This window comes from Syngnathus acus, chromosome 21, assembly GCF_901709675.1.
Source record: "Syngnathus acus chromosome 21, fSynAcu1.2, whole genome shotgun sequence".
Classification (NCBI taxonomy): Eukaryota; Metazoa; Chordata; class Actinopteri; order Syngnathiformes; family Syngnathidae; genus Syngnathus; species Syngnathus acus.
In genome coordinates, this window is record NC_051105.1 from 13028946 (window position 1) to 13055854 (window position 26909).

The 26909-nt window shown below is 43.8% G+C and overlaps 1 protein-coding gene and 1 long non-coding RNA gene across 3 annotated transcripts; one reads left to right on the top strand and one right to left on the bottom strand.

The window, feature by feature from the left end:
- Positions 1-1522: 1522 nt before the first annotated feature.
- Positions 1523-20354, bottom strand: LOC119139713 (arginine and glutamate-rich protein 1-B). Of its 2 annotated transcripts, XM_037280683.1 has the most exons (5): positions 19792-20354; positions 14875-15100; positions 12941-13032; positions 12410-12493; positions 2877-2933 (listed from the first exon to the last, which is right to left on the bottom strand). In XM_037280683.1, the coding sequence occupies exons 1-5, from the start codon at positions 20115-20117 to the stop codon at positions 2912-2914; spliced, it is 750 nt and encodes a 249-aa protein (XP_037136578.1). In that variant the 5' UTR covers positions 20118-20354; the 3' UTR covers positions 2877-2911. The 2 variants fall into 2 exon arrangements, with proteins under 2 accessions (XP_037136577.1, XP_037136578.1); XM_037280682.1 differs by lacking the exon at positions 12941-13032 and having other exon boundaries at positions 1523-2933.
- On the top strand, positions 19458-22329 carry LOC119139734. The gene is made up of 3 exons (XR_005101433.1): positions 19458-19554; positions 19624-19747; positions 22287-22329. It is a non-coding gene; the product is annotated as an uncharacterized LOC119139734 (long non-coding RNA).
- The last annotated feature ends 4580 nt before the right edge of the window (positions 22330-26909 follow it).

Consider the following 26909-nt stretch of genomic DNA (forward strand, 5'->3'; position numbering starts at 1 on the left):
GACCACAAGTTCATTTTTGAGGAATCGAGAGGCAATAAGTGTTGCTAGGGGGTTACCAGCCAGGTCCCAGTGGAAAACAATGAAGAAAGGAAAACTGACAAAATGCAGCAATCAATTTTTCTCATGGGAGGGGATTCCTCTTCCAAACAATGTTGAATCTTACCTAATATGAAATGTGCGCTTTAAACACCAGCTTTGTTGATAATCTCAGTCCAATTCTTTCGCCTAATCGTGTTCAATCAAAGCTGTTTGTAACGTCTTTGAATGGCAGAGGGTGGGATGGGACAGAATTTCAAGTTTTTTGTGTGATGCAGCACAGTGAAGCAGTGGTGAGTGCGTCAGTGCGTCCACCTCACAGTTCAGACGTGTAGGGTTTGATTCTGGCTCCCCGTGCCTTGTATGGGTTTCCTCTAGGTCAGTGGTTCTTAACCTTGTTGGAGGTACCAAACCCCACCAGTTTCATACGCGCATTCACCGAACCACTCTATAGTGAAAAATAAAATATTTTTTTTCAAATTCAAGACTTACTGTTGATTTTCTTACTGGTGCACAAAATGAGCCGTGCATGAATGTCACCTTGTTCAAACAACAAAACTAACAATGTATGAACTCGCAACAAATTACATTCCTGCAAATCAGTGTGACTTCTGCTGTTGCCTTTGTGAGACCAGTTCAGATATGCATCATTATGAATTTACACGATAAATCAGGTGTGTTCGGACCTCCGCAGTGGAGGCTCTGCCGAACCCCTGAGACCGACTCACCGAACCACTAGGGTTCGATCGAACCCAGGTTAAGAACCACTGCTCTAGGTACTCTGGTTTCCTCCCACATTCCAAATAAAACATGCATGGTAAGCTGTAAAATAACTGACCACGATTACTCAGACTTTACTCGACCGAGCATGAAAGAGCAGAAGTGGCTTTGTAGAACGTCCGAAGGAATGGGAGCATCCGCCAGGCTGTTTTTTTCCTTCTCCAGTTGAATGTTCAAGGGCGTAACCGAATGAACTGGGTGTAAAAATGTGTGAATTTAGGTTTCATTGGTTAACAAAAGTTCATCAGCAGAAGTGGCAGTGGGATGGTTGTTTCCGTTTGTCCAGCCATGAAGCAGTGGATGTGGCTTTCAACACGGCTCCGGACACTGCGTGGCCTGGCCTTACTTCAAATAACTCAAGTCGCACCCTTACTGTAATTTATAACAATAGTTTACCGACGTTTTTTATAAAAGTTCAAATGCAGTGCACACCTGATTTCTAATGGGTGTGTAAAATCCCATCTTTCAAGGTTTCATTTGAGGGGAAAAAAAACTTTCAAAACTTACCTTGCACTGAATTGACACCATCCAACCAGCACTGTGTTGTTATGGAAAAGGAAACAATTGGAAAATTAAGACATTTTGCGTGCCGGTACATTGACATTTAGAGTTGAATGGACTGACGACAACCTGGGCAGTGATGTTATTGAAACCACACATATTGGCTCATATACAATGCAATTAGTGAATATTGCAATAACGAAAATTCTGATGTCTCAATGGATTTATTAGTTAAGTCTTGTGACAACTGAAAAAGCTACACGAGGAAACTCACATAAATCAATATACCCACATGAGGTCAGCTCGTCACGCGCGCACACAAACACACACACAAGCGCACACGCATGCACACAAACACACACAGCACTCACTGACCTCAATCCATATCTTACCTGGATTTGGCCATCCTCTACCTTTCCAGACTTACCAAGGGATGCATCTTGTCACATTAATTTACAATTACAGGGCTAAAGAACATATGATAGATACAGTTTGACATTTCTGAACAAGCCCCCACCCTTAAAAAAAACACATTTGCAGTTATTACTGGGATCTGTTCGATGATTGCGGATTGTTATAAAACCTGAAAGGTTCAGTAGAAGTCAGTACATCACAGCAAGGATTCACAATGTGACATCATACAGAACAGTCCATTCTCCACTGATCATAGTCCTTACATAAGAGAGGAAAGAGATAAAATCCGCCATTGGTTCTAAGGGTTGGTCACGGACAGCTCAGGAAAAAGGCTTCATTTTACCTGTACCGAATGAAATCCAATGAGGTTGCTCTCAACCAACATCCATGCGTGTACTACAACAAACAAGACCAGTGTTAACTTGACATGGACAAACCAAATGTATACAGAAAATAGTGAAGGCAGGAAACAAAATAACTATGTTTTTCAAGGCTATGCTGTGATTTGTTGCCAAAGTACATTTTTAAGGTTAAAACAAAAATGGAAAACCTAAGTCCAGGTCACAAACTGCACGTGACATTTTTTGTAATCTGAATTTGACCTCAATTATTATTCTTCATCGGGGACTCACTTGCATTGTACTCCATTCACTGCCAATGTAGATGTGAGGAGTACTGGTTTTCATTACACTGAGTTAAGACTTATTTTACAGCAAGGGTTAAAGCATTCTATATCGAAAGTTGATATTCCCTAAAAGACTGAAATAAAAGTGACAAAAGCACAAATTTTAGTTTGAAGTGTATCAGGAAAGAAAAGAATGGAGTGAGACAGGGTGTAGTCAGGTCCATCAAGGTCTAATTTTTCTTCCTTGCAAGGAGGGAAAATCCAGACCTTCATTGGGTTTGCAAGTTTAAACACTGGGTTGCACCACTTTTTCATATCCTTTGTTCAGCACTTCCAAAATGAAGCGAGCAGCCGACACAGGAGTGGAGTTGATGAGGAGCCGAGCAGGATAGGGATGAAGGGGAGCATTCCTTCATTCAGTGGCCTTGAGGGTAAAGGACAGCTTCGGTCTGGACTTGCCCTTGCCAAGGATGATTTTCTGCTCCTCCTTCTGCTGCCTCTGTCGGTCCTGCTCCAGTTTCATGCGTTCTTCATGAATTTTCCTCTGCTCTTCCACTATGCGCAACTGATCTTCAGCCTGACAGAAAATGTAGTCACAACTTAGGAATCACACAACCACAGAACACAAAAATACTGCATATATAGTTGAAATCGCAAGTTTATATAGACTATATAAAATGTGTACTTTTTACCTGCCTGACATGAAATCACACTAAGATGTTCCTATTGGAGAGCAATTAGCAGGGATGAGAACGGCAAATGTGAAAAACCACTGAAAAGTAGCCTGGGTCTGGGAGCCGCATGCCCCCATTGGGGGCCGCAGGGGGCCCGGGGCCACAGGACCCCATTGGGGGCTGCAGGGAGCCAGAGGCAACGCCCCGGAGGGGGCCCAGGGTTTACCCCCTGGAAACTCCTGGATTTTGGCAGTATAGCAACCCCAAAATCATTAATTTTGTTTTGTTAAAAACATATTCCTGCTTGGTGGGCTACCAAGATTTATATTACAGTGGAGCCTCAGTTTTCGAACTCCCGGTTCTCGAACAAATCAGTATTCGAACAAAAAATTCGAGATTTGTTTGCTTCAGATGCCGGACGAAATTTCGGTTGTCGAACCTCGCGAGATGAGCCGAGAGGACCCGCATGCCAACTGACTCCGTTCGTTATTACATTCTCGTTACTCTGAGGATTGCATCAACTCTAATCATGCCTCCAAGGGAAGCAAGTGGGAGCAGTAAAGCCATCCTAAAACACAAAGACGGTCTTAAAGTTATGTGACAGTGAGCGTCCGGCGCGCTGCGGCTGCGCGATCAGACAAAATTAAGCTCCCTGAGCACCGAGGTCCACTTAAATTTTGGAAAGTACATCAGGACTTTAAAAATATTTTCTAAATAATTTCAGCGACGGCTCTGTCACAATAATGCGACCAGCGCGGTGCAGTTGCGCGGTCGGCGACGCGCTACGGTTGCGCGTTCGGCAGTGCGCTGCAGTTGCGCGATCTGACAAAAATGCGCAAATGAAAAAATGCTTAAAAAAGGCGGGGTTTTTTGTCTTGGAACGGATAAAATTTTTTTCCATTATTTGTCATGGGAAAAATAGATTCGGAATTCAACTGATTCGCTTCTTGAACCGCCTTCTGGAACGGATTGTGGGTCGAAAACCGAGGTTTACTGTACATCAAAATGGCACAATCAATACTGGAGTTTTTCCTTTTAATGAAAACTGTTAATTTTTTGCAACATATATCTCCAACCACATATCTTATCAAAGAACACTCATAATACCTAATTTTTGGAAATTAATTGTGAAAGATAAATTACAGTGCCTTGCGAAAGTATTCGGCCCCCTTGAACCTTTCAACATTTCGCCACATTTCAGGCTTCAAACATAAAGATATAAAATTTTAATTTTTTGTCAAGAATCAACAACAAGTGGGTCACAATCGTGAAGTGGAACGAAATTTATTGGATAATTTAAACTTTCTTAACAAATAAAAAACTGATAAGTGGGGCGTGCAATATTATTCGGCCCCTTTACTTTCAGTGAAGCAAACTCACTCCAGAAGTTCAGTGAGGATCTTTGAATGATCCAATGTTGTCCTAAATGACTGATGATGATAAATAGAATGCACCTGTGTATAATCAAGTCTCCGTATAAATGCACCTGCTCTTTGATAGTCTCAGGGTTCTGTTTAAAGCGCAGAGAGAACCATTTTATTTTATTTTTTTTTCTTCCCTTGCACTATTTTTTTATCTAATATTTTTTTTATCTCCACTGCATATTGTGTATTGTGTATTTTGTATATACTGTCCATATTTTTTAATTATATATACCTTCTACTTTTTTAAATCTTTTACCCCCTTCCCCGCATGCGTGTGTGTGCGTGTATATGTTAAGTGTACTGCTGCTAACATAGGAGTTTCCCCATTGAGGGAATAATAAAGGATTATCCTATCTTATGAAGACAAAAGGAACACACCAGGCAGGTCCGAGATACTGTTGTGGAGAAGTTTAAAGCCGGATTTGGATACAAAAAGATTTCCCAAGCTTTAAACATCTCAAGGAGCACTATGCAAGCAATTATATTGAAATGGAAGGAGTATCAGACCACTGCAAATCTACCAAGACCCGGCCGTCCCTCCAAACTTTCATCTCAAACAAGGAGAAGACTGATCAGAGATGCAGCCAAGAGGCCCATGATCACTCTGGATGAACTGCAGATAACTGCAGCTGAGGTGGGAGAGTCTGTCCATTGGACAACAATCAGTCGTGCACTGCACAAATCTGGCCTTTATGGAAGAGTGGCAAGAAGAAAGCCATTTCTCAAAGATATCCAAAAAAAGTCTCGTTTAAGGTTTGCCACAAGCCACCTGGGAGACACACCAAACATGTGGAAGAAGGTGCTCTGGTCAGATGAAACCAAAATCGAACTTTTTGGCCACAATGCAAAACGATATGTTTGGCGTAAAAGCAACACAGCTCATCACCCTGAACACACCATCCCCACTGTCAAACATGGTGGTGGCAGTATCATGGTTTGGGCCTGCTTTTCTTCAGCAGGGACAGGGAAGATGGCTAGAATTGATGGGAAGATGGATGGAGCCAAATACAGGACCATTCTGGAAGAAAACCTGTTGGAGTCTGCAAAAGACCTGAGACTGGGACGGAGATTTATCTTCCAACAGGACAATGACCCAAAACATAAAGCCAAATCTACAATGGAATGGTTCACAAATAGACGTATCCAGGTGTTAGAATGGCCAAGTCAAAGTCCAGACCTGAATCCAATCGAGAATCTGTGGAAAGAGCTGAAGACTGCTGTTCACAAACGCTCTCCATCCAACCTCACTGAGCTCGAGCTTTTTTGCAAGGAAGAATGGGCAAGAATTCCAGTCTCTCGATGTGCAAAACTGATAGAGACATACCCCAAGAGACTTGCAGCTGTAATTGCAGCAAAAGGTGGCGCTACAAAGTATTAGCGCAAGGGGGCCGAATAATATTGCACGCCCCACATTTCAGTTTTTTATTTGTTAAAAAAGTTTAAATTATCCAATAAATTTCGTTCCACTTCACGATTGTGTCCCACTTGTTGTTGATTCTTGACAAAAAATTAAACTTTTATATCTTTATGTTTGAAGCCTGAAATGTCGCGAAATGTTGAAAGGTTCAAGGGGGCCGAATACTTTCGCAAGGCACTGTATAAAGATATAGTCAGCATATAAATCAAAACATATGACAAATATATAAACAGGGATGAGAATGACAAATGTGGAAAAAACATATATACACTGCTCAGAAACATTAAAGGAACAGTTTTTTATCAGGGTATGGCATGAATTCAATTACACTTTTCTGATAAGGGTTTGGTCAGGTACGTGGCAGAGGGGGTTGTTAATCAGTTTCAGCTGGCTTGGTGTTAATGAAATTAACAACAGGTGCACTAGAGGGGCAACAATGAGATGGTCCCCAAAACAGGATTGGTTTTTCAGGTGGAGGCCATTTCAAGTTCCTCACTCTTGATATTTTTTAACTGTTTTTCCACAAGTGTTGGCTTTAGCTAGAGTCGTTATAACGACTGGGAGCATGAGGCGATTTCTTAACCCTCCTGAAGTTGCAAGAAGATTTGATGTGTCTGCCAGTACAATCTCCAGAGCATGGAGGAGATTCCAGGAGACAGGCAGTTTACTCTAGGAGAGCTGGACAGGGCCGTAGACGGTCCTCATCCCATCAGCAGGACCGATATCTGCTGCTTTGTGCAAGGAGGAACAGGTTGAGCACTGCCCGAGCCCTAAAGAACGACCTCCAACGAGCTACTGGTGTGAATGTCTCTGCCCAAACAAACAGACTTCACGAGGGTGGCCTCAGGGCACGACATCCTGTAGTGTGCCCTGTGCTCAATGCTCAGCTCGATTGGCATTTGCCATAGAACACCAGAATTGGCAAATCCGCCACTGAGAGCAGGTTTACCTTGAGCACCTGTGATAGACGTGAAAGGGTCTGGAGAAGCCAAGGAGAGTGCTATGCTGCCTGCAACATCATAGAGACAAAGCTATGATCTAAATACTCAGCGTAATTGCTATGCCTAGGATCTCTATGGAGCGTGAGGCCATCATCTCAGTGCTGGAGTTGTAGCCAGATTAATGCCGTCACAGCTCTTTGCCAAATCACTTGTGACAGGGGGCGTCTTAGCACTCAGGGATCCCAATGACCCTTAGAGAAAGGCCAGATCACCCCAAATATCAAAGCTGTCTAATGACAACCACTACCAATCACCTCAAAAGGTATTTAAAGGTCTACATTTGTCAGTTGCTGTATATGCTAATAATCACAATCACAGTCTCAAATCCAATCATTTGAGATTTTTTCCACAGATCCACCATCCATCTTCTTCTGCTTATCCGGGGTCGGGTCGCGGGGGCAGCAGCATCAGGAGGGACTCCCAGACTTCCCTCTCCCCAGCCACTTCATCCAGCTCATCCCGGGGGGTCCTTAGGCGTTCCCAGGCCAGCTGAGAGACAGTCTCTCCAGAGCGTCCTGGGTCGTCCCCGGGGTCTCCTACCGGTGGGACATGCCCGGAACACATCCCCAGGGAGGCGTCCAGGAGGCATCCTGATGAGATGCCCGAGCCACCTCATCTGGCTCCTCTTAACGTGGAGGAGTAGCGACTCTACTTCGAGTCTCTCCCGGATGACCGAGCTTCTCACCCTATCTCTAAGGGAGAGCCCGGACATCCTGCGGAGAAAACTCATTTCGGCCGCTTGTATCCGGGATCTCGTTCTTTCGGTCACAACCCATAGCTCGTGACCATAGGTGAGGGTAGGAGCGTAAATTGACCGGTAAATTGAGAGCTTTGCCTTTTGGCTCAGCTCTCTCTTTACCACGACGGACCGGTACAGCGTCCGCATTACTGCCGACGCTGCACCGATCCGCCTGTCGATCTCGTGCTCCATCCTCCCCTCACTCGTGAACAAGACCCCAAGATACTTGAACTCCTCCACTTGGGGCAGGATCTCATCCCCGAACCGGAGAGGGCATTCCACCCTTTTCCGACCGAGGACCATGGACTCGGATTTGGAGGTGCTGACCCTCATCCCGACCGCTTCACACTCTGCTGCGATTCGCTCCAGTCAGAGCTGGAGATCACGGCTTGAAGAAGCCAACAGCACCACGTCGTGTGCAAAAAGCAGAGACGCGAAGCTGAGGTCCCCAAACCGGACACTCTCAACGCCTCGGCTGCGCCTAGAAATTCTGTCCATAAAAATTATGAACAGAATCAGTGTCAAAGGGCAGCCTCGGTGGAGTCCAACCCTCACTGGGAACTAATCTGACTTACTGCCGGAAATGCGGACCCAACTCTGGCATCGGTGATACAGGGACCAAACCGCCCTTATCAGTTGGCTCGGCACCCCGTACTCCCGAAGCACCCTCCACAGAACCTCCCGAGGGACACGGTCGAACGCCTTCTCCAAGTCCACAAAACACATGTGGACTGGTTGGGCGAACTCCCATGCACCCTCGAGGATCCTGCTGAGGGTGTAGAGCTGGTCCACTGTTCCACGGCCAGGACGAAAGCCACACTGCTCCTCCTGAATCCGAGGTTCGACCTCCCGACGGACCCTCCTCTCCAGCACCCCTGAATAGATCTTACCAGGGAGGCTGAGGAGTTTTTTAACTACCTCAGTGACTTAGACCCCAGAGATTGGAGAGTCCGCCTCAGAGTCTCCAGGCCCTGCTTCCACAATGGAAGGCGTGTCGGTGGAATTGAGGAGGTCTTCGAAGTATTCTCCCCACGACTCACGACGTCCCGAGTCGAGGTCAGCAGCACGCCATCTCCACTGTAAACAGTGTTGACGGTGCACCGCTTCCCCCTCCTGAGACGCCGGATGGTGGACCAGAATTTCCTCGAAGCCGTCCGGAAGTCATTCTGCATGGCCTCGCCAAACTCCTCCCATGCCCGGGTTTTTGCCTCAGCAACCGCCGAAGCCGCGTTCCGCTTGGCCATCCAGTACCTGTCAGCTGCCTCCGGAGTCCCGCAGGCCAAAACGGCCTGATAAGATTCCTTCTTCAGCTTGACGGCATCCCTTATCACCGGTGTCCATCAGCGGGTTCGGGGATTGCCGCCACGACAGGCACCAACCACCTTACGGCCACAGCTCCGGTCGGCTGCCTCAACAATGGAGGTGCGGAACATGGTCCACTCGGACTCAATGTCCCCCGCCTCCCCCGGGACATGGGAAAAGCTCTGCCGAAGGTGGGAGTTGAAGCTCTTCCTGACAGGGGATTCTGCCAGACGTTCCCAGCCCACCCTCAAAAAGCGTTTGGGTCTGCCTGGTCGGACCGGCATCTTCCCCTACAATCGGAGCCAACCCACCACCAGGTGGTGATCAGTTGACAGCTCCGCCCCTCTCTTCACCCGAGTGTCCAAAACATGCAGCCGCAAATCCGATGACACGACTATAAAGTCTATCATCGAACTGCGGCCTAGGGTGTCCTGATGCCAAGTGCACACATGGACACCCTTATGCTTGAACATGGTGTTCATTATTGACAATCCATGTCGAGCACAGAATTCTGATAATAGAACACTGCTCGGGTTCAGATCGGGGGGGGCCGTTCCTCCCAATCACGCCCTTCCAGGTCTCACTGTTATTGCCCAGGTGAGCATTGAAGTCACCCAGTAGAACAATGGAGTCCCCAGAAGGAGCGCCCTCCAGCACTTCCTCCAGGCACTCCAAGAAGGGTGGGTACTCTGAGCTGCCGTTTGGTGCATAGACACAAAAAACAGTCAGGACCCGTCCCCACACACGAAGGCGGAGTGAGGCTACCCTCTCGTTCACTGGGGTGAACCCCAATGTGCAGGCGCCCAGCTGGGGGGCAATAAGTATACCCACACCTGTTTGACGCCTCTCACCGTTGGCAACTCCAGAGTGGAAGAGAGTCCAGCCCCTCTCGAGAGGGCTTGTACCGGAACCCAAACTGTGTGTGGAGGCAAGTTCGACTAGGTCTAGTTGGAACTTTTCTGCCTCGCACACCAGCTCGGGCTCCTTTCCAGCCAGAGGTGACAATCCATGTCCCAAGAGACAGCTTCTGCAGCCGGGTATTGGACCACCAAGGTCTCCGCCTTTGGCCGCCGCCCAGCTCACTTTGCACCCGACCCCTTTGGCCCCTCCCACAGGTGGTGAGCCCATGGGAAAGGGAACCCACGTTTCCTTTTCGGGCTGTGTCCGGCCGGGCCCCATGGGCGAAGGCTCGGCCACCATACGCTCGCCTTCGAGCCCCACCTCCAGGCCTGGCTCCAGAGGGGGGCCCCGGTGACCCGCGTCCAGGCGAGGGAAATCTGAGTCCATATGTCTTTTGGCTATTTTTCCCATTACAAAAAATTGAATTTTTTTAAATTCGTTCCAAGACTTTAAGCATTTTTTCATTTGTGCATTTTTGTCTGATCGCGCAACTGCAGCGCACCGCCGAACGCGCAACCGTAGTGCGTCGCTGACCGCGCTGGTGGCAGTATTGTGACAAAACCGTCGCTGAAATTTAGAAAATATTTTTAGACTCCTGATGTAAAATTCAAGTGGACCTAAGTGCGCAGGGAGCTTAATTTCGTCCGATCGCGCAACTGCAGCGCACCGCCGAACGCGCAAACGTAGCGCGTCGCCGACCGCGCAACTGCACCGCGCTGATCGCATTATTGTGACAGAGCCATCGCTGAAATTTAGAAAATATTTTAAAAGTCCTGATGAACTTTCCAAAATTTAAGTGGACCTTAGTGTGCAGGGAGCTTAATTCAGTCCGATCGCGCAACCGCAGCGCACCGGGCGCTGACTGTCGCATTGCTTTAAGAGCATCTTTGTGTTCCGAGTTGTAAGATGACGCTGCTCTCGAGCCATGCCCATTTGAAGCAGTTCCTGATCCCGTACTACTTGTCCCCCCCACCCATATAAAAACAATTTTCTCAACGGACCTACACGATTCACGAAAATGATACTCCCAACGGAAAAAAACACGGAAATGCGCGGATCCGCGGAAGATTCTCATCCCTGATCCACGGAGGTGAAAGAGAGCTCCGTAGAGTAGGACCGGGCGTGCGTAAAAGCCATGTGCGAGCCCCATCCACCGTACCCGGACAGCCACCCGACCGAGCACCGGCCCCCGACTTCCATCCACGGAGGTGAAAGAGAGCTCCGTAGAGTAGGACCGGGCATGCGTAAAAGCCATAATAGTTTTTCAAACCTTCTGTGTCACTCCAAATCATTAAATCCTTCAAACTCTTCGTCCTCCGTGTCACAAACAAAGCCACTAATGATGCCGGTAGTACGTGGGGCCCTTCGTCATTTTCGTCATCCCGTGATCGAATCTTTGTTCTTTATGTAAACATTTACCGCGCCGCTGACCGGATTAAAAGGCGCATAAAATGGAAGCTATACTGCAACAAACTGAGGTTGACTAGGGTTGCGGTATGCATCCACTAGCCAATAATCAATGAGCCCTGAGTAAACAATCGCGTTTCTCAAACTCTCTCCTATAAAAGTGATCGGAACCGACTAAAGTTCGATCTAACACATTGGTTGTTTCCCTTCCATATTGATCCGTAAATTTACTCGAAACATTAACAGAGCAGCCTATTTTGAAATGAAATAGCCTCGTGCGTATAGCAGCTATCATTATAGCATTAGTCACCCGCAAAGTCCCATGAGCCTCAGCTCGCAGACTCCCATGAGCCTCAGCAAAGTCATGGCGGCCCCCTGTAAACAATCACGTTTCTCGAACTCTCTCCCATAAAAGTGATCAGAACCAACTAAAGACTGATTTAACACATTGGTGCTGCTTATTTATGATTCCGTTGAATATTGATAGGTAACCGTACTCGAAAACATTAACGGAACAGCCTATTTTGAAATGAAATAGCCTCGCGGGTACAACAGCTATTCAGTGACGCCCCCTGACCACGGTTGCCGTAATGCTGGGAAGCGATGCGACCTTGTAATTTACTAGTCGTACTAAAACGTACTGAAACATTTTGGCAGAGAGCTGTGTACAACCAGTATGGATCAACAAATTCATCAATTGATCCATATATAAGGCGCTCTCAATTATAAGGCGCACTGTGGCTTTTTGAGAACATTTTAAGTTTTTAAGTGCGCCAAATAGTGCGGGAAATATGGTATATAAAAAAATTCTCAAGTGGAATTTAATACTTTTTAATACCATCTCAATATTTTTTTAATACCAACACGACTTTGAGCCGCAACTATGATAACCTTTCAAACTTCAGTGCTTGGGGTAACTAATAAAGTTACAGATTACTGTCATTTTCTCAACTGAACTTTCTGAGTGGGTAAGTGCAATGAAACGACAAAATGTTTTTTCATTGTGATGTGTAGAAAGAGCACACACATCACTTTTGCAGCGCTACACTCGCTTTCACAATCATTCTATCTTTTTGAGGATTCAACCATAGCCTTCAACTATGGCATTACATTTTACTTGAGTACATCAGAGATGGTGGAGAGCTGTGGAGGTTTCAAAAGCAGAAGAATTTTTTAAATTATATCTTACCAGTTTTGCCTGAGCCTCTGCAATCTTACGGTTATTCTCCTCCAAAATTTTTTCAAGCTCCTCCCGCTTTGATTTTTCTTCCTCCTAGACGGATGACACGATGTCATGTTAGTGCACAAGCAGGCTATAGGTGCACCTTGCACACACTCATATGTCACATTCATGCACACACATTTGACCTATTACACCACAGAGAAGTTGTTTATTTTTTTAAGTCTCTTGCACATGACCACAGTGTGGTACTGTTTGTAGCCACCCCAAAGTATTTTAAATTTGGAGTGGGGTCTCAAAGAGATCCTTTCTCCTCCCACTCGAGCTGTTTTCTAGAAAATTTGCCACATCAGAGGCATTCTGTAGTATTTTGAAATAATTAAATTAAAAAAAACTTCAGTGGGAAACCACTCATCACACTCAAAGAACATGTATCAATGACAAGACAATCTAGAAGAGTATTCAGTCAATGTCCTAAGCAAGAAAAATACACAAATAATATAGGGAATAGTTTTGGCTCACCAATGCATGAATACCTACGTATTTTCCTTGCCTGTGTACCTACACAACTGGTGAAAGCATTCCGCATAAAACAGTTGTATATTTACTGTCTCGTCCGGACTGTGTGGCCCCTGCAGAGAGAGAAACGCTCCTGGGGTAGGTGTGTAGGTAGGTAGGTATGGGTAACTCTGCCAGACCGCACCCGCGGTACTCCTCTTTATAACTGATTCCTGCACTGCTGAGCCTGCAGCCACAGCTCGTAATTCATGTACCGTTTTTCCATTTCTGTGCAGTGGCACAGCCCCCGGATGATAGCAGAGTGAAGTAGAGTACAGCACATCAGAGGTGTTTGTATGTGTTCAAGAAGAACCGGGCCACGGCAACACTTACAGTACAGGACAAGTCACAGCTGAGCTGAAAGGCTGCAGGCCAGCTCAGGTCAAGTGCTAGTTAAGAAGGTGGTTATACAAATAACAATATCAATCTTTACAATCAATCTTTGAAACAACCCTACTATAGAGGAAGCAAGTTCATGAGTAAGACAGTACATTTGTTCTTAAAATTAAATACTCATCTGTGTTATAAACAAGTAAACGTAAATCTAAATGTTAACTGTATACAGAAAACCATTTATTGGTATCAAATAGAATACAAGTTTTAAGAAGGACTTGGAATTAAATCAAGCTTGTCAAGAAGACCTGGATAGAACAAGTGTTCTGTTGAAAGAGAAACGGAAAAAAAACAATAACAACAAATGAATACGTGTCAGTACGGTGATGGGAAATCTGGACACTCAGACTGACCTTATTATAGTTCAATAGGTTACGTGTGCATTTGTATTTAAGGTATGTTATTAAGTCCAAGTTGGGAAGCTGGTGCTTAGACTACAGCTCTCACCCAAGATGTAGCCAATCACTCTGCTCCCTGTGCAAGATGGGCTCATTAGACTCATCTCCATAATAATATTGCATGTGGTGGTTGGACAGAGTAAGAAATATAACTCTCTGCGTAAACTTAAAAAAAAAAAAATTAAGATCTATATCATTATATCGATTTTATGACTTTCTACTTTCTAATCATATACAGTATTGTTATCCCTATGGATATGGATTTTATAACATGTATTACATTTCAAAAGGGTTGAAATCATTTAGGGGAAAAAGATTACATTCATGCTGTTGAAGACGACAGACCTGATGAGCTGTTCCATCAAGTATAAATAAACTGTGATATTTGAATGATTTAAAAGGTTTAGTTATCCAGGTATTTAAACTGCAAAATTTATCTGGAAATCGTCGCATATCATATATAACATTTTTGCTATGATTTTGAAGGCAAGGTGTTGAAATTTGAAAGTTAATGGTGTCTCACTGTAGGATGCCACTTCAATGGAGTTGTGTCATGTTTCCAAAAAGCAGCTAAGCTTGCCAGTGTGGTACACAAAAGAAACCCTGATTCAAACTCTGCCGTTTGTTGATGGTTGGTCATAGCTGTGATAAATAAATAGCATTATTACTAGCGGTGTGGCATAGTGTAACACACCAGTGAATTCTACGCAAAGAATAATCAATACAAGAGAAAATGATTTTCTTTGCAGTCTCTCACTCCCAATTTGGATTGTTGGTTGATATTCACCATCTATAGTATAACGCCTGCATTTGTACCCAAGCAGCAGGGTGCAATAAAATTCACCAGTAGACAGCCTTCACAACTTTTGACATCAGAAGACAATGGAAGTGCAAGTTATCAAACTGATCCACAATGTGCAGCTTGTTGGAAACGGCTCAACAATCCCATTGGCAGACACTGTCTTAACATATAGGTCAGTTATATGCTGAACTGGGCACCAGAGGAGGGGGCGTCCAAATACACATTCTCCACCAAGTCTTAGCTAAAGAGGGTGACTGAAGGTTAAATGGTTTGGGTAGTACAGAGAGAACGGACGATCTGCGTTCCAAACGACCGAGCGTTACCTCTCTAGCCTTTTGTGCTGCCAACTCAGCATGTCGCTGTCTTTCCAGCTCCTCCAGCAGCTGTCGTTCCATGATGCGCTTCGCCTCCTCGACGCGACGCAACACCTCCCGCTCGATCTCATCCTTACGCTTCTCCAGTTCCTCTTCCACCCGCTTGGCCACCAGCTCTTCTACGCGCCGAGCTGTTTCTTCTTCTATAAGTTTTTCTTCAATCTCCTGCTGGCGACTAGTAGACAGAGAAGCACTGGTGAACATTATCAATGACTAGCTAAAATGAAACTATTTTTGTCAGAGGAAATCACATGAATAGAAATAACTAGGGGTGTAACGGTTCACCATACCCATGGTTCGATTCAAATTTAGATTTTTAAGTGACGGTTTGGTTCAAACTTTGGTTCGGTTTGAAGATAAAAAAAAAAAAAAGAAAACCTCCAGACAAAATGTCTTGATTTTATTGTAATACTAAGAACATGTACATGACTCAGTTATACATGTTATAATAACATCTCTTTAGACCAGTCCTCAATAATAAGGTCCGTCCGTCCGTCCATCCCTTTTCTGTACCGCTTGTCCCCACGGGGGTCGCGGGCGTGCTGGAGCCTATCCCAGCTGTTATCGGGCAGTAGGCGGGGGGATACCCTGAACTGGTTGCCAGCCAATCGCAGGGCACACTAAGACAAACAACCATCTGCACTCGCATTTACGGGCAATTTGGAGGGTGCAGTCAACCTACAATGCATGTTTTTTGGATGTGGGAGGAAACTGGAGTGCCTGGAGAAAAGCCACACAGGCACGGGGAGAACATGCAAACTCCACCCACCGCAACGGATCAAGAATACTAAAATAAACATTTGTACTATGATCAGTCTTTCAGCCAGTACTTTGTCATAATAAAATACCGTATTTTTCTGACTATAAGTCGCGGTTTTTTCATAGTTTGGGTGGGGGCCAACTTATACTCAGGGGCGACTTATATGTGAAATTATTCACAAATTTTCAAAATTCACAAATCTGCGATGTAGTGAAACCGCGATAAACGAACCGCGATGTAGCAAGGGATTACTGTAATTTGAACTGCAACTGATGTCAGCAGCGCGGCGCACACGCGGCGGTTGTTTACATAAAAGACAAAGGATTCGATCACGGGATTTAATGACTTGGAGTGACAGAGATTGTTTGATAAAATTCTTGTTTATAATTATATGCGCCTGAGGAATAATTTGAACCGCTTCGACGTCAGCGGCGCAGCGCACACGCAGCGTTGATTCCATAAAGGACGATCTGGATTTAATGATTTGCAGTGACACCGATGGTTTGATAATATTGTTGTTTACATAATAGGAATTTGATATATACTTTATATATCATTATATGGGCCTGTGGAATGATTTGAACTGCTCCAACGTCAGCGGTGCCGCGCACACACGGCGTTGATTCCATAAAGGACGATCAATGGATTTAATGATTTGCAGTGACACCGATGGTTTGATAATATTGTTGTTTATTAGGGGTGTAAATCACGGGTTTTGTCACGATACGATATCATATCGATACAAAGAACCACGATAGGATATTTGCCGATATCTTAAAGCCTGCTGTGATTCATTCACGATACATCACGATATAGTGCTCTACGATCGATATAGAACAATATCCTGATTTATAACAATTCATACGCAAAATCAACAAGGTACTGCAAACTCTTAATTTAGGAAATTACAAGAGTATTGTAGTATACAAAGTGCTTATTTTAACACTGAACTTTAACAAATTCCTATATTTTTTCTCATATAAGTAAAGAAAAATGAATATTCTTTCTTTTTTTGTAATACCATTAACTTTAAAGTGCATTACTGAACTATTTAATTACAAAACAAAAATAAGTTCTTTATAATGAATGTAGTAAACATTACACCTTGACCATATGTTCTAATCCAAATGCAAAAAAAAAAACATTCTCTTGCAATATCAGAGAACTATACACTAACTTCTTGGACACTAGCCATAGCACCAGCCCAGGAGCCGCGTAGTTGTCGGCTCCCCTTTCACGTGCCTGCTCTGCTCACAACACAACACGCCGCGCACTGCTCCCGGAAAGAGGATGCAAGCAACAATGAACTGGATTTCAAAATAAAGTCGCGTCTAATGTCCGAGGTCAAAAACGGGCGATATAGATCGATGTTTACGTTTAGCATCGATGCCAACAAATCGTAGAGCATTATATCGATTAATCGATGTGTATCGATGAATCGTTACACCCCTATTGTTTATATAATAGGAATTTTCAGGGCTGTGGACTCGGACTCGGGGACTCGGACTCGGTCGGACTCGGTCATTTTTGCCGGACTCGGACTCGGTGCTGATTTTGACCGAGTCCACCGAGTCCGACAATAAAAAAAATACGTTCAATTTTATTTTCATCATGCTGCTGAGAATGCGCGTAGGAATACTGTCCACAGCCCTGCTTGCTTGTTATGAAGACAAATTTAGTTGTTGCGTGCGCCCGCGCCTGCCTGCGTGCGTGCACGTACAAGACCCACAATGCCCCGCGCGCAGCCAAGATGGAAGAACCCGGGAGCAGCGAGTGAACAATGTTTTGCCTCTAGATTTGGGGGGGAAACGGAGCGTAAGTTACGATCAATGCGGCCACGTTGAGTTGCACTTAGGCTAATGTTTACATTATGTACCAATGTCAAGGACGATTATGTCACCCAGCTTATATCATTGATGTGTTTCGATAGTTGTGGGGTCGTCACTAATTATTTGTGTTTAGATAAATGTCTGAGCTATAATGGTGTAATTAATGATTAAAACTTGAAAGTATCTGTTTATTGTATTCGTTTATATGTTTAATAAAGACAAAGCCATCACAAAACTGTTGTAATTATTTAGATTTTGATCTAAATTAGCCTTGAATAAAGACTAAGCAGTCACATGAATTAACAGAAAAAATGGACAGCCGGACTCGGACTCGTGGTCAAGAGGCCGGACTCGGACTCAGTGCAAAAATCCGACCGAGTCCACAGCCCTGCTTTATATATCGTTATATGGGCCTGTGGAATAATTTGAACTGCTTCGACGTCAGCGGCGCGGCACACACGCGACGTTGATTCCATAAAGGACGATCGATGGATTTAATGATTTGCAGTGACACAGATGGTTTGATAATATTGTTGTTTATATAATAGTTATTTGATATATAATTTATATATCGTTATATGGGCCTGTGGAATAATTTGAACTGCAACTGACGTCAAGTCCGACGGCGCGGCACACACGCGACAAAGGACGATCGATGGATTTAATGATTTGGAGTGACACAGATGGTTTGATAAAGGTGTTATTTATGTTAGTTATTTGGATAACTGTTAATGTTACGTCAGGCCCGTTTTCAGCTCTTCGTTTGTGTTTGTCACGTTAGCATACCGTATCATATAGCCTGTTGTTGCTCATTCATGTCTGTTCTTGGTGTTGGATTTTGTCGAATAAATTTCCCCCAAAATTCGACTTACACTCTAGTGTGACATATATATGTGTTTTTTCACTTTATCGTGCATTTTATGGCTGACATATATTCCGGAGCGACTTATAGTCCGAAAAATACGGTAAGTGAAACTGTCTGAGGTATAACAAAAAAAACACTTCACTTATGAGCAGTCAACATGAGCAGCCAACATTGTTAAATGATAATAAATAAGATATAAATGAAAAACCTCTGTTGCTCAGAGGTAGAAAAAGGATTAATAAAAATAAATTCTTTGAAGACCAGTTTATATTGTAAGTAAAGCAAAATAAAAATCTGACACTGGTCTGAAGTAGAAAAAGGATGGATAAAAATCAATATCCATCCAATATCCTTAAATACAAGCTTAAATATCACAAATAAATTCTACTGTTTGACGTTTTACTCATTCAGTTGTGGTCTATATAAAGTGGAACAGCAATGCTTTTGTCTGAGTTCCTCGTTTTGATTGCATCACAGGTCCCTCTTTTCTACTTGTTCTAAGGTGCGGCTTAGAGCAAGCCGTTTTGATGCGGTCTCTTAAAATGTAAACGATATACTTCACACCCCAATCCCTCCAGGCCGCAAGATGTGCGCCTCCCTTTCCAGTTGACGTATTTGTAGTTTTTTAGCCGAGGTAGCGTTTACTTGCGCCGCAAACTTTTTGATTGATTAAAAGATGTCAACGGCAGAAAACTTGTCCATACATACATAAAACGTAACAAAATAAATCCCCTCACAATATTTATGAACACTTCTTGTAAACAAGCATTGCAGTCAAGTTAACCCGTAAGCAAATGCAAGGGCAGGGGTGTCAAACTCTTTTTTTTCGCAGGCCGCATTGTAGTCATAGCTTCTTTCGGAGGGCCATTATGACTGTCAACCCAAATAAATGTATGAGCACCTCATAATATATACAGTAAAAGCTACAAAACGGACAAATAATTCATTTTCAAATCAGACGAGTAAAAACTGGTCAAATATTTAAAGAAAAGATATTATTAAAAGTGAAGACAATTTGCAATACTAGCAATGACACACGAATGTGATGCACAATTTGTCTTCACGGGCCACATAAAATGATGTGGCGGGCCGTATCTGGCCCCCAGGCCGTGAGTTTGACACCTGTGCATTAAACAAGTCACGTCAGTACAAATAATTCACAGCCAGGAAGACAGGTAAGATTCTACAGATACGATTAATCTAATATCGAAATATATGACTGAAATACGTTTTAATCTTCACAGCGACGTGTGGATGACACCATGCAGTTGAGGCCTTGGCTTGTCAAGTCCTATGCTAAAGGCTAGCTAGTGTTGTCAAAAGCAAAAAAGCTAAGTTAGCATGTCATCTTAGCATGTAGCAGAGAACGTAAGTGACGTCTTAGTATTTAATTTCTTGTACAATATATTCACATTTTTCTTTGCCGTTCCATTTCAGCTTTTCTTTCCTCCTCCTCCTTCCTCTGCTTTTCGTCTAGGGCATTCCTCTTGCTCAATGTCCTTCCAAAAATGTCGATACGCTCCGGCGGGGATGCCGCTCTCTCCCTGCGAGATGAGGTTGTGGCAGAACGGGAACGAGAACGAGAATCCCTGCGCCTGTTCCTCTTAGATTCTCTTGACTTGGAGCGCTTCTTTGGCCTCTCTCTGTCTCTGGACCGTGACCGACTCCTTTTCTTACTGTGTTTGCTGCTTTTAGAGTGTTTGGAGCGGGATGAACTTCGGCTTCGAGAACGGCCCATGTTAACCACTCCACTCGTCGAGCACTAACCAGCTAGTAACAATTATGCGTGGGCAGTATCTGGAATTGTGCACCGAACGCCCTTTCGTGAGTTATTGTTGATAAAAATTAACAAAGGTAGCAACTTAAACGGTTGTGATTTTATAGTAATTATCACTCGAAAGCTGTTGTTTGCTGTTTGCTAGCTTGTATCACGCAATGATGGCGAACTGACGAATATTTCCCATCATGCAAATCGGTGTTGGTCTGGATTCGGCTTTTCTCGGGATTTCTTAACCAATGAACTGCCAGTGGTTCCGAACCCAGGATGTAACGTTTGGTGGCACTTAATTTGCAACCGCGTCGGCTTCTTTCATTTTTTGCAGACATTGGCCAATGAACCTGCTACCGTTAGCTTGAAATATGTTATAATACTCATTCCTAGCAAACAATTGACAGACCGTCGATGGAAGAAATGTTTCATTATTGCAGAATATATTATATATCTTTTTAAAATCCTTCATGATCCTGAACTCTCTCCCCCCTTCTGCGTAGCGTCCTGTACTTTTGCGCTATATTCAGACTGTCTGCTGTATGCACACTTGCTCCATTTTTGCTCCTCTTATTTATTATGTTATTTGTTTATTTATTATTTATTCATCACTCTTATTTATTCATTGTTTGTGCCATCTTGTTTTTACTTTTTGTGTTGTTTACGTGTGTGTATATTGTGTACTATGTCTTGTCACCGTGGGATAGTGGGAACGTAATTTCTATCTCTTTGTGTGTCTTGACATGTGAAGAAATTGACAATAAAGCAGACTTTGACTTTGATTGTTTGCTGGAGGTCATATGTGTTTTGATGAACCCAAACAAAAAATAAACGATCAGAATCACTCATCTTTGTAATTTACATTCCCCTCGAGCACTTAGAGGTCACAACTGCGGGATAAATCCGACTTATCACTTTCCTGGAATTCTGCGTTATTGACCCAACCAGCGACTGGAAGTGGTCCTCTTTGTATTTTATATGAAGGTGTTCCCTCACTTTTCGCAGGAGATACATTACATTATTATTACATTACTTCCATTCTTCTGGCGAATGTTCGATCGCTGGACAACAAAATGGATTACATACGACTGCTAAGATCTACGAACCGGACAGTGAGTAACTGCTGTGTGCTCGTGTTCACTGAGACTTGGTTAAATGTCAACATTCCGGACTCTGCTGTACAACTGGGGCAGCTAGCATGCTATCGAGCGGACCGGGCCATTGTAAAGGGTGGAAAATCACGAGGAGGAGTGAAGGAATGGGGTCGAAATACAAAAAGTCCTGCCTAGCTACAAAAACAGATATGCTCAAACCTCATTGAATAAAGTTCATAAGCAGACAAGTATATTCACATATTAAATCAATAAAAAACATTTTAAGCATATAATTATACCTACACACCAAATCAATAAAGAAGACATAACTAGTGAAGGAATGGATTCGAAATACAAAAAGTCCTGCCTAGCTACAAAAACAGATATGCTCAAACCTCATTGAATAAAGTACATAAGCAGACAAGTATATTCACATATTAAAGCAATAAAAGAAATATTTTAAGCATATAATTATACCTACACACCAAATCAATAAAGAAGACATAACTAGACATTTTTGATAGGTGGTTTTCTTAACTTTATGATCTGAGATGTATTTCTGAGCACTTTGAAATAACATGTTTTTTGATATATTACCTGAATAGCTTAATGACCCTTAAGGAACTCTTTAATGCATGCCTGATGATTTTCTAAATCACGGACACTGCCAAAGTCGTCTAAAAATGTTCAGTACTTGATTATATCTTATGTTTTGACTAATGCTAGACGCCAGTTTTCGATCACTACTGAACGTTCTGGACAGAGGGAAATATTTTGCCTAACAAAGAAAATATATGGTTGGAAGCATGATTAAACCAAGAATATGATGAAGTAAGCAAGTACATGGAGAATCAAAAGACCAAACAAACAAAAACATGGTAATTGGTGAGTACAAACTTTGCATAGTCAGGGAACATTAATAGATTGATGATGTCACAGCCAAAAGCTCACATAATTCCGTACAAAATGACAAAATTGAAAGAATGATGAATGGGCGGTGTGCGACAGTGGGCGAAGTGGATGTATGTGCAAGAATGGTTTACAGGAAGGACACTTGGAGATAAAACCGGTAGAGGTGCCAGAGGGAGATAAGCCAAGAACCCGGCCAAAGATGATCGTCAAGGCTGAAAGACGGAAAAGAAAACAACAGCCCCCACACACATCGAATCGCCCATAATCAGCACCCAACCCCACTGAACCAGCTCTCACCGAACCAGCACCCACTCCCATGGAATCAAACTCTCCTGCGAACTTGCCCCACCCCAAAGACTCATCACCCATCAAACTTGGCCCACACCGGCATGTGCAACTGAATATAAGCTGAGCAAAGAACCTTGAACGTTGCCTTTTCTGAATGGAGACTTTCTGCTCTTGAGCATGGTCGTACGAAAGGCCCAGCGTTGTATTGTACTTTCCTGAAAACAGAGCTTTCTTAACAAGAATTGTGATTGAACTCAACCAACCTATGTAAGTCTAATTTCTGCTTCAGTGTCTTAGCATTTTCCTAAATCTGAAGAAATCAAACGAGCACGCAGTGAGTAAATTGGATAACAGGTGATTGGCAATGGCTTTTGCCGTGAGGCGCAGATAGCGCGCTTCCCAAATTGTGGACCAAATCCAACAGTAATCTATCCCTCCAGGTGTTGCAGAGATATGCTTATGATCTGTTTGGGGGCTATTTTTTACTCTGTTTAGTTTTCTCCATTTTCTATTACGTATTTTTATCTATTACGTCACATCCTTTGGGGCGGGACTACCAAACAATGGGTGTGGCCCAACAGTTTCGCAACTCCCCCATCTCTATTACTCAGAGAGACTTTTGGAGTCCAAACAACTCAAGGATGCCGAAGTGGAGAGATCAAAATGTTTCGTTGTTGGATGCATCAATCCACACAACTCATTGCATCGTTTCCCAGCAACAGAACCTCAAAGAAGTTCCTGGTCAAATTTCATTTTTCAAGCAGTGTTCCTACATCTATGGGCAAAGTCCTGCTTGTTCAAGGAAGAGTGTTTCATAAATCTTTTGTCTGCATAGAGAATGATTCGCCGAAAGACTTCGTTTCGGTTCAATTCCTTTAATCTATGAAAACGACAAACACTACTGTGTAGTAGCGGTAAGCTTGAGATAATAATAAACTGTATTTCACTTTGTCTGTGCACTCGTTCTCATAGCATTTGTGTCAGTCTTTCTGCTGATTTTAGAGCTGTGCGCTCTATGTTTTCACTTCTTGTGGGTGTATTTTGAGTAGTTGTATCAGATGAATTGCATCATAGGTGCTGTATTATTCTTGGTGAACACAATAATGCATTAAATGCATTTGTTAGCTTCTCGTTAACCAGAGGCGTAGCCAGGAATTTTTCCAGTAGGGGCGCACGCCCACAGGAAAAAAAATCGAACATCACCCACGCCGTTCGCTGATCGCTAAAACGTCCGGGAGGCAAACGGTGAATGGATAACATCGCGCACATAGAATAGCACACTCGCGCAAGACCGAAAGAAAAAAACGGCATGAAAATGAAGAATCAAAAAAGCTCGATTTTCATTTTTTTTTTTTTTTTTTTTTTTTTCAACCGGGGCGCATGGAGTCCTAACCGGGGCGCCGCCCCGGCTCGCCCCGGCTTGGCTACGCCTCTGTCGTTAACATTAGCATTAGCTTACTGGTTAACTTGACTGCATAGCTTGTTTACAAGACATGTTTGATTGATTGATTGATTGATTGATTGATTGATTGATTGATTGATTGATTGATATCTTTATTTCGAACATCCAAAACAAAAAAGAAAAAAACAAAAAAAACACTCTAGGGGATCGGTACATTATTGCGGGAGAGCGCAAAAGACCGAGAGAAAAGGAACAAGCTGTCACACAAAACAAAATCCAATCCCGAATAAGTTAAAGTTCTCATTGACAATATTTTTTTTATTTATCTATTTATTCATTTATTCGTTTATTCATTCATTTACTTATTTATTTAATCGGGTGTTGCACACAGTGGTCCACAGTGTGCACAGGGAGCTTGCGTGTTTGCACAGACACTTGAAAAATTAGAGGGAACATTGCTCTCTGGTATTGTTCAGGGGGCCGGACCAAATGTGGAGGTGGGCCGTATTCGGCCCGCGGGCCGTAGTTTGGGGACCTCTGGCCTAGGCTATAAGAAGATTGCCAACACCCTGAAACTGAGCTGTAGCACGGTGGCTAAGACCATACAGCGGTTTAAGAGGACAAGTTCCATTCAAAACAGGCCTCGCCATGGTCGACCAAAGAATTGAGTGCGCGCGCTCAGCATCATATTCAGAGGTTGGCTCTGAAAAACAGGCGTATGAGTGCTGCCAGCATTCCTGTAGAGGTTGAAGGGGTGGGGGGTCAGTCTGTCAGTGCTCAGACCATACGACGCACACTGCATTCAATTGGTCTGCATGGCCGTTATCCCAGGAAAAAGCCTCTTCTAAAAAAGATGCACAAGGAAGCTCGCAAAAGGTTTGCTGAAGACAAGCAGTCTAAAGATATGGGTTACTGGAACCATGTCCTGTGGTCTGATGAGACCAAGATTAACTTATTTGGTTCAGATGGTGTCCAGCGTGTGTGGCAGCAACCAGGAGAAGAGTACAAAGACAAGTGTGTCTTGCCTACAGTCAAGCATGGTGGTGGGAGCGTCATGGTCTGGGGCTGTATGAGTGGTGCTGACACTGGGGAGCTACAGTTCATTGAGGGAACAATGAATGCCAACATGTACTGTGGAATACTGAAGCAGAGCATGATCCCCTCCCTCCGTAAACTGGGCCGCGGAGCAGTATTCCAACACGATAACGACCCCAAACACAACTCCAAGACGACCACTGCCTTCCTAAAGAAGCTGAGGGTGAAGGTGATGGACTGGCCAAGCATGTCCCCGGTCCTAAACCCTATTGAACATCTGTGGGGCATCCTCAAACGGAAGGTGGAGGAGCGCAAGGTCTCCAACATCCACCAGCTCCGTGATGTCATCATGGAAGCATGGAAGAGGATTCCAGCTGCGACCTGTGAAGCTCTGGTTAACTCCATGCCTAAAAGGGTTACGGCGGTGCTGGAAAATAATCGTGGCCACACAAAATATTGACATTTGGGTCCAATTTTGACATTTTCAGTTGGGGTGTACTCACTTTTGTTGCCAGCACTTTACACATTCATTGTTGTATTTTGAGTTACCGTAATTTTCGGACTATAAGTCGCGTTTTTTTTCATAGTTTGGGTGGGGGGGCGACTTATACTCAGGAGCGACTTATATGTGGTTTTTTTTCAAATATTTTCAAAAAATAAAAATAAAAATAAAAAATGAAACCGCGATAAACGAACCGCAATGTAGCAAGGGATTACTGTAATTTGAATTTGAAGTGACGTCAGCAGCGCGACGTCGCGGTCAGCAGCGCGACGTCAGCAGCGCGACGTCAGCAGCGCGACGCGGCGTTGTTTACAAAAAGGACAAAGATTGACTCGACGGAGCTCTCTTTCACTTCCGTGGATTGAAGTCGGGGGCCGGCGCTCGGCCGGGTGGCTGTCCAGGGACGGTGGATGGGGCTCGGACAATGCTTTTACGCACGCCCGGTCCTACTCTACCGAGTTGTCTTTCAGCTCCGTGGATGGAAGTCGAGGGCCGGCGCTCAGCCGGGTGGCTGTCCGGGGACGGTGGATGGGGCTCGGTCATGGCTTTTACGCACGCCCGGTCCTATTGTATGGAGCTCTCTTCCACTTCCGTGGCTGGAAGTCCACGCCGCCACACGCCTGGAAGTTTGTTTTGTTAAATAAAGAGCCGTTTACCAAACCCACGTCTTTCCTTGAACTTTGTTAACGCTACAATATAGTTATATAGTAGATCTGTGGAATAACGACGAGGCTGACGTCAGGGCGCACGCACGCGCGGCGTTGTTGGCAAAGGACGAGGAAATTGATCGATGGATTTAATGATTTAGAGTGCACAGATGGTTTGATAACATTATTGCTTATATAATAGTTATTTGATATATAATTTATATATCGTTATATGGGCCTGTGGAATATTTTGAAGTGCAAGAGCCGTCAGCGGCGCGCACGCATTGTTGACAAAGGACGATTGATGGATTTAATGAATTGGAGTGACACAGATGGTTTTATTAACGTGTTATTTATGTAATAGTTTTTTGAATAACTCTGAATTTTACGTCAGGGCCGTTCTCAGCTCTTAGTTTGTGTTTATGTCACGTTAGCATACCTATCGTTTTGCCTGTTGTTGCTCGTTCATGACTGTTCTTGGTGTTGGATTTTGTCGAATAAATTGCCCCCCAAAATGCGACTTATACTCCGGAGCGACTTATATATGTTTTTTTTCACTTTTTTGGGCATTTTATGGCTGGTGCGACTTATACTCCGGTGCGATTTATAGTCCGAAAATTACGGTACTTTGAAGTAACAATAAATTTACTTATATACTTAATAAAGCTCTACAGTGACTACTTAACATTGTATCAAAGTGTCATTTCTTCAGTGTTGTCCCATGACAAGATATAATTAAAATATTGCAGAAATGAGAGGGGTGTACTCACTTTTGTGAGACACTGTATGTATGAGTTAGCTTAAACTGAAATTAGAAAATAGGTCTGATATCTTTGTATGCTTGGTACGTCTTCTGTTCCTCTCATTGACTTGGCGGCACTT

What these genes read in the sequence shown, in the direction of transcription:
- LOC119139713 (XM_037280682.1), bottom strand. Translation starts at nt 20,117, where the DNA reads ATGGGCCGTTCTCGAAGCCGAAGTTCATCCCGCTCCAAACACTCTAAA. An exon ending in ATGGAACGGCAAAGAAAAAT is followed by an intron (nt 15,101 to 19,791) that starts GTGAATATATTG and finishes TCTGTCTACTAG; the next exon opens with TCGCCAGCAGGAGATTGAAG. An exon ending in CAGCACAAAAGGCTAGAGAG is followed by an intron (nt 12,494 to 14,874) that starts GTAACGCTCGGT and finishes TCATCCGTCTAG; the next exon opens with GAGGAAGAAAAATCAAAGCG.